Source organism: Branchiostoma lanceolatum, chromosome 10 (genome assembly GCF_035083965.1).
Source record: "Branchiostoma lanceolatum isolate klBraLanc5 chromosome 10, klBraLanc5.hap2, whole genome shotgun sequence".
In the NCBI taxonomy this organism is placed as follows: domain Eukaryota; kingdom Metazoa; phylum Chordata; class Leptocardii; order Amphioxiformes; family Branchiostomatidae; genus Branchiostoma; species Branchiostoma lanceolatum.
In genome coordinates, this window is record NC_089731.1 from 8,671,760 (window position 1) to 8,686,671 (window position 14,912).

General features: G+C 39.6%; 2 protein-coding genes across 2 annotated transcripts; both read left to right on the forward strand.

The window, feature by feature from the left end:
- Nucleotides 1-5: 5 nt before the first annotated feature.
- LOC136443084 (60S ribosome subunit biogenesis protein NIP7 homolog) lies at nt 6-3,706 on the forward strand. Its single transcript, XM_066440152.1, has 5 exons — nt 6-204; nt 1,312-1,398; nt 1,957-2,095; nt 2,452-2,592; nt 2,878-3,706. The coding sequence occupies exons 1-5, from the start codon at nt 149-151 to the stop codon at nt 2,995-2,997; spliced, it is 543 nt and encodes a 180-aa protein (XP_066296249.1). The 5' UTR covers nt 6-148; the 3' UTR covers nt 2,998-3,706.
- A 2,598-nt stretch (nt 3,707-6,304) lies between these two features.
- On the forward strand, nt 6,305-13,793 carry LOC136443717 (neuronal acetylcholine receptor subunit alpha-10-like). Its single transcript, XM_066441066.1, has 9 exons — nt 6,305-7,178; nt 8,168-8,307; nt 9,475-9,519; nt 9,647-9,756; nt 10,067-10,245; nt 10,562-10,662; nt 10,887-11,148; nt 11,715-11,927; nt 12,774-13,793. Exons 1-9 carry the CDS (start codon nt 7,100-7,102, stop codon nt 13,115-13,117), a joined length of 1,473 nt encoding a protein of 490 aa, XP_066297163.1. The 5' UTR covers nt 6,305-7,099; the 3' UTR covers nt 13,118-13,793.
- The last annotated feature ends 1,119 nt before the right edge of the window (nt 13,794-14,912 follow it).

A 14,912-nucleotide genomic window follows, 5' to 3' on the forward strand; every position in this document is an offset into this window, starting at 1 on the left:
TGCGGTGGTAATATCCCATCATCCTTTGCAACAAATGGCTGCGCCCGTCTGAAAAAAAGCCATCTGGTTTCGTCGAAGAAATCATCGCAAGATTGAAAATTGTTACATTCTGCCGTCGTCAGATAAGTCAGGACTCAGACCACCAACAATGCGACCACTAACGGAGGACGAGACGAGAACGTTTTTCGAGAAGCTCTCAAAATAGTGAGTAAAATTGAGATTTGTTTGGGGTGGGGAGGGGGGCACTGATGCATGTGTGGTAACATACACGTGCGCGTGTGGTCCTCTTGTACGATAACTGTTGTAAAAAAAAGAGTCAGCCATGGGGACGAATGAATATTCTGAGAGGTTTTAAAGATTTTTGTTGTTGTTGTTCTGTTTAGACCGCTTCTATGACGGCAAAATTATCGTCTCATGAGTCATCCGAAGCTGTTTGAAACTCTTGAAAAAATATTTCTTGCAGGGCAGTTTTATGAGAAGAGTAGAGTAAAGTAGATCCTTTCAGCCAGGTAGGAAGATCTTTTCCAGCTCAACTGTTGAGGCGTTTAGAGTAGGGGCATTCAACTTTAATTACCCCCAAATAACCCCGCTAGGGGCAAAGTAGGGGAGGAGGAGGTCCCAGGCTAAGGCGGGCAGGCCTCCAGCCTGGTGCGGAATGACTCAACGGTTGGAGCCGTAACAACTGCGCCAGGCAGGGCGTTCCACTCGGGTATGGTGCGGGGGAAGAATGAATGTTTGTAAGAGTCTGTCCGGGCGTAAAGTGGTTGGAATTTGAGCGTGTGGCTCCCCCGGGTGCGCCCCTGAGCTGGTTTCGGGCATGTCCTGTTGTGCTTTGTTCCAAACCTTACAGCAGCCTCAACTGAAAGAGATCTTCCTACCTGGCCGAATGGATCAACTCAACTCTACTCTACACCCGATACATGTCAGTTATTGCCGATTTCTAGGAAGATGGACATACGGTGGTCCAGAGAAAAAGAAGAAGAAAGCCGCTCATCCAATTACTGAACTGTCATTCCAGGCGACATGAACATAATATTTTGCAAAAAGAGGAGGTTTGATATGACAGGAATTGGGCGATTTGGTTCATAATCTGGATTGGACAGTGGGATTGGGTCAAACAAATCTGGATTGGTACTAGCTAGTAGATGTAAAGGGCGTGGGGATGTAAAGGGCGTGGGGGTGTGGGGGTCAAAAGCTGATAAAGACCTCTCCCACCCCACCCCCGTCACAACTGATTTTTGGAACAGTCCAATGAAAATGCTGGCGTATGACTGAGTAAATGATGAAACCTGCTTGTATTTAAATATACAGCATAGGAGAGAACATCAGACTGCTGATCGACAGACCAGATGGGACATACTGTTTTAGACTACACAAGGACAGGGTCTACTATGTGAGGTATTGTGCTAATTTTTAACCCAAATGGGACTTCACTTGTGTTAATCATTAACTAGCTGCTACTTATCTAGCAAAACATTACATAACACTATGTAAGTCTACACTAGTAGTACATAACTAATACAGCACTTCTTCTTCTTCAGTCAGACTCAAAGCATAATGCTTGAGATGAACATAAAGCTTTTCAGTAGCTCATAGTGCAATGCGGCTTTGCTATGGCTTGCTTTTATAATTGTTGTTGTCCTTGTTTTATAGCCAAGCACACTGGGTCACCCCTACTCTTCCTGACACAGAGGTTTACCTCTTGAGGCTTATGCCAAAAGGTCCCTTATACTTGGGGCCCCCGACTTTACGTCACCATCTGAAATGATGAATGCAGTCCCTTACAACATCCAAGCTAGGGCTATACAACATATCACCATGCTTGTTACGTGTATGTACTTATACACTGCACTACACTAACTACATTATACTACACTGCACATTATAACACTGCCGACCAAGACTGGCTATTCCACAGTTATTATTTCAGATATGATATCTATCTCTCCTTTCTAGTGAGCACATCATGAAAAGAGCAGCGAATGTCTCGCGTGAAAACCTGATCAGTATGGGCACGTGTTTCGGCAAGTTCACCAAGACTGGCAAGTTCCGTCTCCACATCACAGCACTGGACTTCCTCGCTCCTTATGCAAAGGTAAGTAGGAAGATTCAATGTCTAATTTGCATGTTAAGATCAGGCTAGACTCTTGTTATTGCACCAAATTTCTATACAAAGATATGGTACAGTTTGTAGCCGACTAATTTCTGTTTTTTTTTTAGTGTAAGGTGTCTCAGACACCCAGATGCCCTCCAAGCTAAAAGCTTGAGTCCGCTTTTTAAAATCTTTAATTAACTTTGCAATATGCATAAGAGACTTAGTCTGCAATATGTAGCAAGACCAAATGGTGGCGCTGTTGTACTATTAGACATTCCAACACTGCAGTGATACATTTTTACACGCATGTCTCATATCTTCGAAAATATGTGATAGAAGATTGTTTTGTTTTTTAGTACAAGATTTGGGTGAAACCTGGCGCTGAACAGATCTTCCTGTATGGAAACCACATCCTGAAGTCTGGGTTGGGGCGTATAACGGAGAGTACTAGCCAGTACCAAGGGGTGGTGGTGTATTCTATGAGTGACATACCACTGGTGAGTAACTTATGCATTTCAAACATTTTTGTACGGCCTTTCCAAGTCAATTTCTTTGTTCTTGGATTTGCATGTACCTGCCGGAATCAATCATCAAAATGTGTTGCTTGAAATGTTAACCAGTCTGTTATATTGACTTTGTGGTAGCATTTGGGTCTACAGTATTACAAGAGTTATTGGTAAGACTAAGAATGGTAGATGTTTTGTTTTCTTATTATATTTTATGTAATCAAACCACAGCTATACCCTCTAGGGAGAAGGTATGACACAATCTGTGTTTTCCAGGGTTTTGGAGTAGCAGCCAAGTCCACCCAGGAGTGCAGAAGAACAGACCCCATGTCTATTGTGTGCTTCCACCAGGCTGACATAGGGGAGTATATCAGGGCAGAGGACACCCTGACATAGTATCAGACAACTTATTATAGTTGTTTATTAAGTACAAAAGGATAAGCTTTGAGTCATATTAAGATTGTTACACCAGAAATGTATTTGCTAGGTATCACCATAAGCATTCCTCATTGGATATCCTATTTGATACCTGATCACCTGATTGGTCCACAGCACTCTATCTACTAGTCCTCAGTAATTTGCTACCCCTGTAAAGTATTTAAACACTGAAGCTGCCAAAATAGCTTTCGCTTTGAACATCTTTTCAAGAAATGTCTTTCATGGTTAACTTTCTCAATAGTAGGTTGTCTTCAGTAGTACCTGAATGGCACCAAAATTAATTGTTTTATTGGTTAATAGTTATTTCTTTACTCACTTTGAAAGATATTGAATTGAAATATGAGATGTCCAACCCAGAATTGTTTGCTTATTTCACATTGATGAATATTGATAGTTCATATTGGCTTGTAATGATATACATGTACCAATAGCAGTATAACTCTAGATACTACATTGTAAAAGAGGGAGTTCAGAGATATAGGTATTAACACTTTAAACTTAGAACTCAAAGACTGTATGGGAGGGCATAGAGTGCTGTGCGTGTTGATTATCACACATGAATATGAACTGCAATAGAAGTCTGCTATGGTGCAGATATATGATGCTAACATGCAGATGTTGAATATTGAAAAATTAAAAAAGATAAACTGGGGCTTGACAGAAGCTATATCATTTTTTTTATCCAGAGGGTACAATATGAGTTTACTGCTATTGAATGTGTGCCTGAACTATTAGAAATAACTCTCCTTTCATTATCAGGCTTATGACCCCAATGTGAAATACATGACATTGAACACATGGCATTGGCACCATGTATGGCCAAATGTACATGGACATAATTGATACAGTTAACTGTTGACATACGTCAAAATTAGACACTGAGCAAATTTGGTAAGGGAGTAAGTGATTGCCTTTAAGCGATGCTTTAATGTACTAGTCACAGCAAGGAGAGTATAATTTCATAGGCTCATGTCGAACTAATAGCTCTCATCTCCATTTGCTCAATAATTGATATGCTGTTTTAACCTTATTAAGTTTGTATGTAATCTTATTTCCAGGGAGAGAGTTCATGGGATGCAACAGTTAAAGGGGCACTCACATATCGTACAAGTTTTTGTCACAGAATTTCTAGAATTTGCTGTTGTAAATCTATTGCATGACAAAAGCGACAGGATCCTTAATAGTGCTTCTCCAATGTAAAAGACAGAAAGCATTTTGCAGATTGAATTTGGCACCCGACACAATAGAATGGCTATGAAATTATTTGGACAGTGTTCTAGCAAATATGGGAAACTAAAAGCTTCCTTTATCCATTCATTTCGGACAGTTTACTAGTTGTGACACAATATACATGTTCTGACAAAATTGTCTAAAATAACATTTGTATGGATCATGTACTGGTAAATATTCAATGATACATTATCTTGATTGACTATGATCTGTCTCCAAACGATAGGTCCACAACAGTGAATTAGGGCGTTCTTTGAACGATGGCCTTGGTTTGCTGTAAATTATATAACGTACACTAATAAGGAGTCCACTTTGAAGTATAAATGAGTTACCATGTCTTATCTCTTGTTGGTCATCTTTGAACTGCAGCCACCATACAGCACAAGCTGAAAGTAATTCGACGATAAAAATGCTAATTTGAAGAGCCTACTGTATTATTGTAATCCATCATTTATGATGTGTCCAAAGTTATCACAAGGCATTCAGACATCTTTAATGTTGGCTGTGTGTTGGACAAGCTAGATGTGCTTCTTTTGCTCGGAAAATGCAGGTAATCGCTTCAAATTGTTTTCAAATATTATCTAACTAGTTACCAGTGTTGTTCCCATTGTACAGCATTACCATACAGCTGGTTTATTTCATTTTTTTGTCGACGGGACTCCAAGGATCATAAAGCAGCATGGGTAAAGGGGTGAAGTCTGTCATTACTGCACAGGACAAATGTGTTCTAGTCATGCAGCCTCTTTCGAAGGCATTAGAAGAAACTGTTCACATGAAAGCACCTGCAACACTAGGTAGGTAGTAATTAAGCCGTGCACTCAGTACATGTTTCACTGCTTCAAATTAATCAATTTGATATTGAAGTAATTATGTGATCATTTTTAAGTGTGTTTTCTTCGTCGTATTGAACTGCTTTGATCCAAAAGCCAGTACTTGCAACTCAGAAGCTTGGAGGTATTTTTATCCTTCGTGCTCTGAATCTGTCACTTTTCATTGCATATTTTGGCTAATGGGGATTATTTTCCCAGATCTCAGTTACCGGTCTATATTTAAATTCTGCCCCCCCCCCCCCCATATTTGGTAGCAAATGCAACAGTCGTTTGAAATGTAACTTGTAACGGACCACCTAGCTAGGATTTTGGTACAGCGACAATTTCAATGTCATTGTACAGTTTCCTGTGGTTGGGGTAGTCTTTTGTTTAGAGATAACCTGGTCCCTAACTTCTTGGCCACAAAAAAAAAAAAGATTGAAAATCATACTTGTATTTTAAAGAATGCTTATATCTTCGCAGCTGATGAGAATGCGCTTAAAGAAGACACAGATTTTCCCGATTATCGAAGGTTACATCTGGGGTACAATTATCCCTGGATTAAGGCTGATAAATCCACAATAAGACCAAACACATTTGCAGAAACCAAAGGACTGATTGTAGCTATGGGCTTTCCTACATTGTATGTATACAAGTGAGAAACCGGCCTCCAAAACAAATCAGTAGATAGTATCCTCTTGTCTAAAAGGGTACGTTTCTTTTTAGTTGAATTGAACGTTCAGTGAAGCACGTTGTCGACCAACAATTAATTTTAAACTTTCACAGGATTTAAGCATGTGTCATTCGATGGGATGGAATAAATGGACACTTTTGGCAATGAGTCCCTTTCGTCTTCTGTTATGGTGATTCCAGTTTTCGTTTTCCGCTGCCGTCATTACTGAAATTCCATTGGTGCTGAAACTAAAAGTACATCCGTTACGAGATCATGTCAGATCGTACGGACAGGAAGCATTAACATTCTGATATGTATGTAAACCAGCTGTTGAAATCAGTTGAATCCAACTGTCGAGATCGGAAGTGCCCCTATTGTAAGCTTACAGGAAGGAAATGCTGGGTTATGACGACACAGTAACGGTTGAGGAATTTAAAAAAATGCCATTGCATCTTCAGCTGAAATCTACTTTTTCGTACTTTCCGTTTTTTTTCATTAGACTTTAAATCGTATGCTCTTCGATTTCGCACAACACAATAACTGTTCCACGGCAGACTTCCTGTTGTCTTTTTATCAGGATTTATAACTCTTTAAACCTGTCACGAATTCTAATTCTATATTACCCTTAGAATGCGCGATTTTGTATAGTGTGTACTCAGGTAGCTTAACTTAATAGCCACGCTTTCTGATAAGTTTCTCGCGCGATGCACAGAGGTTGCCACCAAAAGACATTTTGCCCTATGAGTATATGAACATGGCGGGAAAATGTTAGGTCTCTCATGATCCATTACACAATTTAGTGGAGACAAATTAGTTAAGTGCAATTTTCTGATGGAAAAAAAATAGAGTAACTGAAAATGATCATCCTTGATCATCATTAGAAGCGTGTCTATTCTGACGTGACCTCATTCTGTCACGAAAAGACAGGAGATGTCGCAATCAAATTATCAACTGTTCACTGCCATGTTTCAACGGCATTTGACGGACATCTTGATAGCCGGTCTATTTTCATAGTTTCAAACATTGTCCGTCCAACGAATGTCAGGACATTGTCCCAATTTTATTACCATCAAGAGAAATCATAAAAGTAAATTTTGCAGTCGTTCCAAAAGATCATGAGTCAAGAGGGTCACAATGCAAAACACGCCGGGTAGGCGGGGAGGTGATTTTGTTGAGATAGCCTTAAGCTATGGGGTCAGCTTTGTACAGATTATGTCCTAGACATAGATGGTCAGGAGGGGACACAGAGGGTTCAAATTTCAGGCTGACTAAGTCCCCCTGTTGCCATGTGTAGCCCAGGTTTTAGGAGCGTTACGGCTAAGTGCGGCTCTGTCACCACAAGTGTAGGATGTGTGATCAGCGCAGAGCCATGTCGCTGCCACGATTGTTACAACTGTCTGTCATCTTCATGTGTTGCATTTGGAAAGGTAAGTTTTCTTAGACATTACTCTTATGATAATATGCTTATGCAAGTGTGATAAAAAGCATTCAAGTAAACCGTTTAAAGTATTTATATATGAAATATATACATATCTTTTAGACTTAGAGAGTCTTTTTTCACAATCATAAACATGCATAGCTTGACGACGGTGCAGTATTCGAAAATCTTACATTATGTACGAATTTTGTTAAACTTCAGAATTCGAAAATTTTAGATTATGTACGAATTTGTTCAACTTCTACTAGATGTATTTATGTTTCGAGAAATGCCTAAAACATAATGACAGCTGAAGACGATTTATTAGATATAATACAAGGTTCCATTGAATATATTTACGTAAAATATCGTCCACTTCGACAAATTGTGACGGTATTGGGATGAATAGCTGGTGAAATATCTTTGGTATTGAGTTATGAATATTTCATAAATCCGCAGTAGATAAGTGACCTTGCCGTAAAAAAGATAAGTTCCTATTTCGGCGGTTTGTGACCCTGCCTCTGGATCAAGAGGTCGCGGGTTCGGATCTTTCGGACAGGGCGTTAAGCCACGGTCCATTGTACATTGGGTTGTATGTTGTAGAAATTGTATATTGTTGTACCATAAATATGTAATGATATATGTTGATAGAGTTATTAGGACTCAAATGACTGTGTATCTCTGTTATATTGTATCTGACCCTTACCTCTTCCCTCATGACCTCAATGAAAAGCGGCCTGCGTGCCGATTTGAGCTTATCATGAATAAACAAAGGTTCAAACAAACAAACGAACAAACAAACATTAAGTCTGCTGTACATTGTACGTGTAGAAAAGAGCTAGGGTAAATTACCCGGTAAAATTAACGTGTATATATTCTACACATATCGTCTGTCTTCCCTGTCATCACTAGATTTAATAGTTCTTAAGATCACTTTCTCTTTCCGTGCATTTAAGACGTGGTCACCACATTTCGGGGTGTTTTTTTTTCTTTCTTAAGGGTGTCTTGGGTCAGACGCTTCGGCAAGACTGCGGGAGACCCTCCTGGAAACCTACGACAGGGCGAGACGACCGGTGAAGAACGTGGATCACAATGTGTCCGTGGCGTTCCAGGTGGCGCTCAGGCAAATCTCAGACCTGGTAAGGAAACCGCAAACGAAATTTGGTCGTTACGACACTCTCACAAACAAAATCTTTTTGTTTGTTATTATATGGTTGCTCTTAGCACTGATGTATGTTTTTTGCTGGCACGTTATACTTGTTCATATTTGTCTTAATAGAAATACAGGTAACGTACATGGTTTATTCTGTAAAACCTTACTCACCTTGTTTACCGCGATCGTATGTACAACAGTGACTGGTGGTTTGATTAGCCAAAATGACCACATCTCAAAATCAGTAAAATCTTGTATAAACTGTTTTCATAATGGTCGTATTCTCAAAGAGGCTAGTGATGTACAGCGTTAGAGAATTACATGTAATGCCATTCAGCTCATTGGGGTCGAAATATTTGAATAGCCAAGAACGGGACATGGAATGTAATCTTAAGTAATCTTAGGTTTGACAAGGAGTGATTGATGCATGAGCATTACCAAAATGCTTAATCCCTACATCCACTTGAAGAGATTAAGTCTGAAATAAAGAGCAACTTTTTTTGTGTGTGGAATCCTTTCACGTATAATGAAGAGTAGGTCAATACATGTAGGTACCCAACCCGCTAAAGATTTCGGTGTCATGCTAAATATTTTACTAATATTCAAATTACTGTATGTTCTTTTAGATCTTAGATAATTAGTCCTCTTATGGTCATGGGGATGGTATTTGTTTCCGGCAAAACATGATGAACGTGTTGGTAGAATCTTTCCTGTTGTTATCAAGAACGTCGGATGAATCCTGTTTGCACTAAATCCTTAGCACCATTTGCGGCATGGAAATTTCCAAACGTGGGAGGGGGCGGTGATTGAAGAAGCTTTTTCCAAAAAGTATTGTCTCATGATGAATGACATTCAAGCAATGACATAAGGATAGATTCAATATAAATTGTTTTCATGGTACGATTCTAGATTTTTATTTTTATTTTCTTTAATCGATAAATCCTATATCTGACAGTTCGTGCGGGGTAACAAATTTGGAAAGCATGTTCTAAACCCACACGAACAAGTTTGTTGCAGAACGTTTTTTTTTAATTCATCACAAATATTGACTCTACTAGTATAATTAACACACAATAAATACACTCATGCTTTCAATCTAGTCTTCTGTCAAAAATGTACATGCATTTAAAACCTATATTACCTTTACTCGCAGGACGAGAAAAACCAAGTGCTACAGACGTTCACGTGGGTCAGGGTGGTGAGTATCAAGATTAAATTGAACTGTATTCTTTTAATATTCAAATTGCATTTTTCATGTAAGATAAGTCTTTTATACTTGTCTGTCTTCATGTACCTTAAATGTTGTATCTCTCGGCTGACCCCAGTACTGGAGGGACGAGTTTCTATCCTGGAACGCCTCTGAGTATGGCGGGGTCGACGAACTGCAGTTTTCACCAAGCGAGCTGTGGATTCCCGATATATACTTATACAACAAGTACGTCTATTCTATTGAAATTGACAAATATTTTGTCTGTATTGATAATGATAATAATAGTCTTTATTCCATATCCCTGCCCAGATGGGCTAAATGCACAGATGGCCACACGTTGTCTAGAAGATGTAAAAGGTATAGCATGAAATGATTAAATGCTATATTCTAACATAAAAGAGCAAAAAATGTATTGTCTAATGCTGTATATCTACGGTGTCTAATACCATAGCTGATAGTATATACCAGCGAATATAATTTCAACCAAAAAAATAAGTTGAAGAAATTAAACTATGTATATACGATATTTGACTAGTGTTGACGCTGGCAGTGACGGCGGGCTTCACGCAAAGACCAACATCATCGTGACCCCCAGTGGGGATGTGAAATGGTTGGCCCCCATTGCCTACACCAGCTCCTGTAGGATTGACATCAGGTTGTTCCCTTATGATGACCAGAACTGCAGCATGATCTTCGGCTCCTGGACTCACACAGGTGATTTTATTAGTTTTACTGAACTCAGTACGTCATTTGTCAGGATAAGTGACCCAAGTTTGTTTGGATTAACACGTGGCCTTGCATGCGTGTGACATGCGCAATGAGTCCTCCCCCGGCCCGTCCCGGTTCATGCTCGTTTCAGTCATTTACATAAGCATAAAAATGGAACTACGTTATTGTCTTCCACTGTTTTTTTTATCATGATGTGTGATGGTAATAGAGGAAACATAGATAAAACTCTATCTATAGTTAATGGAAAGTAATTGTGGAAGGAAAATGAGATGAAGTACGTTGTGTATTACCGTTGCTGTAGGTATTCAGGTGGACTTGTATCCTAAAGGCGACACGGGAGACTTGTCAAGTTACGCCGATAATGGAGAGTTTGAACTGATGGGGATGCCTGTGGAAAGACGGGTATGCTGATTTTTAAATCTTTATTGATAATTATATGAATGAATTGTACTGCTCCTCATTAGATGCATTAAGACCAAAATCTGGACTGAGCATATTTTTACAGCTTGATTAGATAAAGTTTTCCGTTTTTTTCACAGCTTGATTTGAAGGAGTTTTATTTTGTATTCTATAAATCATGATTGATGGCAAATGACGCAAGGGTAACATTTTTTTTCATCCACCAGGTCGTGTACTACCCATGCTGCCCCGAGCCGTATCCCAACCTCCACGTCACCATATCCCTCCGCCGTAGGACGATGTTCTACTTCTTTAACCTCCTCCTGCCTGGCCTGGTCCTGGAGGTCATCAACCCCCTGGTGTTCTTCCTGCCTCCGGATTCCGGAGAACGGATCGGGTTCTGCATGACCATCCTGTTGGCCTTGGTCGTGTTCCTACAGATCGTGTCGGCCTCCATGCCGCCTACATCCGAGGCTATCCCGCTTATTGGTAAGTCTGTTGAATAAGGTTGTTCACGATTCCGACTACGCATGCGCAAGGTCAAATGTGAAAACCTGAAGAAGAAGGTGACTTGTAAACATGTTACCCACAGCACATACCGTTGCTCATGCGTACTTGGAATCGTGAACGACCGGCTTATTGTAGTACATGTATCACGTGTATTACGCTACCTTATATGTTTAGGCTATTAGATCATACTTTCAAATTATAGATGGGCTACGTTTGATACCACAGTGAAACCACTGATATCTAGATTTCTATCTGATTTGCACATGACTCGTGAAAGTTTTTGAATATGGAAAGATGACAGAATTAAGTATAATCTCAAGAATTTGTGAACGGTTAAACAGTAAGTTTAGCTATCATAAATGCATGCAAAAGCTACTTAATACACAAATTGACAGTCACTCGACAATTTTAATCCCTCTTAAGATAAATGCATTATGCATCAACATTTTGGTTCAGAGGCAGAAATTTTTTTGTGTAGTTTGGTTATTTAGCAAAATGTATCAATCTCTGATCGCCATCGTGTCTTGCCTTCTACATAACATTAGGTGAGTTTTACGCGGCAAGTATTTTCATCTTGGGCGTGACGGCTCTGCTGAACATCCTGACTCTACACGTGTACTACCACGGCGCGGGACAGAAACCCATGTCCAACTTCATCCGTAAAACCTTCCTGAAGTGGACAGCCAGAATCCTGGGCATGGGGGATCTGTCTCAGCCGGACTGCCCCGTAGGATCTTCAGAGTGTCACCACTACTATGGTAAATAGTCGTCTGTGTGCTTGGGTCCACATATGGCATGTTATATATACTTATCAATGGCATGTTATATATACTTATCAATGGCATGTTATATATACTTATCAATGGCATGTTATATATACTTAGCAATATTGAGTGGACAGCCAGAATTCTGGGTATGGTTGACCTGTCTCAGCCAGACTGCCCCGTAGGATCTTCAGAATGTCATCACTACTATGGTAAATAGTCGTCTGTGTGCTTGGGTTCACATATGGCATGTTATATATATACTTAGCAATGGCATGTTATATATACTTAGCAATATTAAGTGGACAGTCAGAATCCTAGGCATGGTTGACCTGTCTCAGCCAGACTGCCCCGTAGGATCTTCAGAGTGTCACCACTACTATGGTAAATAGTCGTCTGTGTGCTTGGGTTCACATATGGCATGTTATATATACTTAGCAATGGCATGTTATATATACTTAGCAATATTAGATGAGGTAAAACAAGACCAAGAGCTTATGTCCAGGACAAAAGATACAAAACCAGAAGTTCTGTTGCAGTACGAAGGTCACACATCAGGGCCTCAAAGTGGAAGTTGACCTTTGCCTTCTTAACACCTACCACCTACATACCAAATAACATTACATTACAAAGAGCCGTAGATGAAAAACGTCGTTCTGAACAGACGAAGATTTCTTTTCCTCATAAAATTGACGACGTCTATGACTTCACACCTGTCTAAGACTCTTACAACACAGTCGATGTCCGGGCTCTTGTGCGTGTCTGATAATGTATATGGAACATTAAAGACAAATGTAGTTGTGTGTCAGTGCGTAAAATATTCCTTTCATTATTGCACAGGGCCGGTTCCAACAGGAAAATCAGGAAATCGAACCTCGTGCGACAACGACGCCGACATCAACTGCCGCATGCCTGACTCTCCTCGGGCGGGACAAGACCTCCTCAAGGCCGTCATGGAAACCAAGACCGAGCGGAGCTCCAAGATGTTCGGGCAGCATCTTGGGGAAATCTTACGGTCTGTCAAGTTCCTCATCGGAGACTTCCAGGACAGGAAGACGACCGGTAACCGGGAGTCGGAGTGGAAGACTCTGGGACTGGTGCTGGACCGTTTTCTCATGTTCTTTACAATTTTCTACACCATCGTGGTTAATGTCTTACTGCTGTTGCCAGCGTTGAACCTATAAACAGCTTGAACTTGAACAGCAACGAGATGTATTCTGAGAATCTAGTATCTTAGCCTGATGTTGAAACAGTTGAATATCAAAGAAGTGTACATTAAAAAGATGGAATTTTTGTTTAACTTTGTTGATGTCCTCACATCAGTATGGTATTCTATTTGAAAGTTTGCAGAATCTTTTAAAAAACAACATAACGATGTTTATACAGTTTTATAGGTTTTTCTAGTTATACGATATTTTGTATCTTTTCAAAACTTGAAACATCCCAATCTTTATATACGCATATGCCATTGACGATAATGCCTCGCATTAGATTGTCTTCATCTAAGGAAGAAACTTCCTTTAATGTATTCCATGTGTATCAAGCCAGGAATATCATATCCGATAATATGCTATATGAATAATGTGGGTAGTGATAGCTGTTAATTAGTATATTGAATTGTAACATGTATGATATTGAGAAATGCAGATATCTATAGATTATAGAAGAGTTAAACACAGAAAAGACACTAGCCAGCTCAACATTCACGTAGAAAATATTACAGCTAGATAGTTTCTTACGTTATCCTTCATGGTAGCGTATGTACTAGATGTTTGTTGCAGATATGCTTTAATAAGCTAAACCTCTTAGTGGTATGCACTGTCCTCTCAACTTAATAAAGCCGCTTATTGATAACTCTTACGTTAGTGATGTGATATAAGTGAACACATGCATCATAAGTACGTCTGGTCGTTCTGTTGTATGTGATACCGGGTTGAGCTCTGAGGTTTGCATGTAATGTATTTCAAGTTACGGTTCAAAATTCAATTCTGAAACGAAATTTTTTGCGTATTCATTTTCCAACAAGGTTTCAAATTAAACTGATTCCTTGAGAATATCAAAATGTTCACTTTTTTCACGGTAGAACTATACTTCATGGAAAAAGAAACGCTTCTGCTGGGAAGCAACAAGGAATATTTTTTAGCAAAGCGATGTGACTGAACTAGGGCACTCACGCTTGCGTACTTGGAAACCTGTCTGTATTTTCTTCCGGCCTCATGCTGTCACATGCAGGAGTTTGAGATGGGAGCTGAGATGAGAGATACAGATCAATAGCCAGGCTCAACGGCCACACAGAACCTCCAAGAGGAGTTAACGTCCATTTCATGCAGGGCTTTTTACCGCGTTATGACGTCCCAGGGCAAGCTTCAAATACATCAGATCGTATCTTAAACGCACTTCACTTAACAGTATGTGTATCTGTAATACCGTTAAGAGAAAGAATCTAGGTTAATAAGTTGGCAATGAAGTTAACGTAGATGTAAGATAAATGAAGTGCTGTAATAAACATATTACTGCAATTGGGTAAAAATGAAACACTCAGACAACAATGAGGTCAACTTTCAGTTCTTGTTTCTTTAAAATTAGCCATATTTTAGATTAACTACAAATAGTACAGCTTTAGTTTGAAATATGGAAATAATTTTTCAGCTAAGTTCATAAGAGCGATGCCCTTTTGGGTACAGCTAGTTCTTTTTTCCCCTTTCATCCTTAGATTCGGCGTCTATGTCACAGGCAAAGGTATTAGTTCTATTGAGAGCTTTTTAGTCATACGCACGTATAAGAAATTCAAACGAGATTAAAATCCCACAAGATTGGTTTATCGAGTATGTTAAGCCAGGAGCTGCATGTTCTTTGATCACTAACAACCAGAAAGGATTTGGCGCATCCCCAAGAGACACGGGATTAGAGGTTCGGTATCTTTGCGGCATTTAGCAATGCTGAAGACGTTACCCTAAAAAAGGCTGCATTCATGGACCA

Coding starts and splice junctions, on each gene's coding strand:
- LOC136443084 (XM_066440152.1), top strand. CDS start 149: ATGCGACCACTAACGGAGGACGAGACGAGAACGTTTTTCGAGAAGCTC. Junction 2,096..2,451: donor TCCTCGCTCCTTATGCAAAG/GTAAGTAGGAAG, acceptor TTTGTTTTTTAG/TACAAGATTTGGGTGAAACC. Junction 2,593..2,877: donor CTATGAGTGACATACCACTG/GTGAGTAACTTA, acceptor TGTGTTTTCCAG/GGTTTTGGAGTAGCAGCCAA.
- LOC136443717 (XM_066441066.1), top strand. CDS start 7,100: ATGTGTGATCAGCGCAGAGCCATGTCGCTGCCACGATTGTTACAACTG. Junction 7,179..8,167: donor CATGTGTTGCATTTGGAAAG/GTAAGTTTTCTT, acceptor TTCTTTCTTAAG/GGTGTCTTGGGTCAGACGCT. Junction 11,149..11,714: donor CGAGGCTATCCCGCTTATTG/GTAAGTCTGTTG, acceptor ACATAACATTAG/GTGAGTTTTACGCGGCAAGT.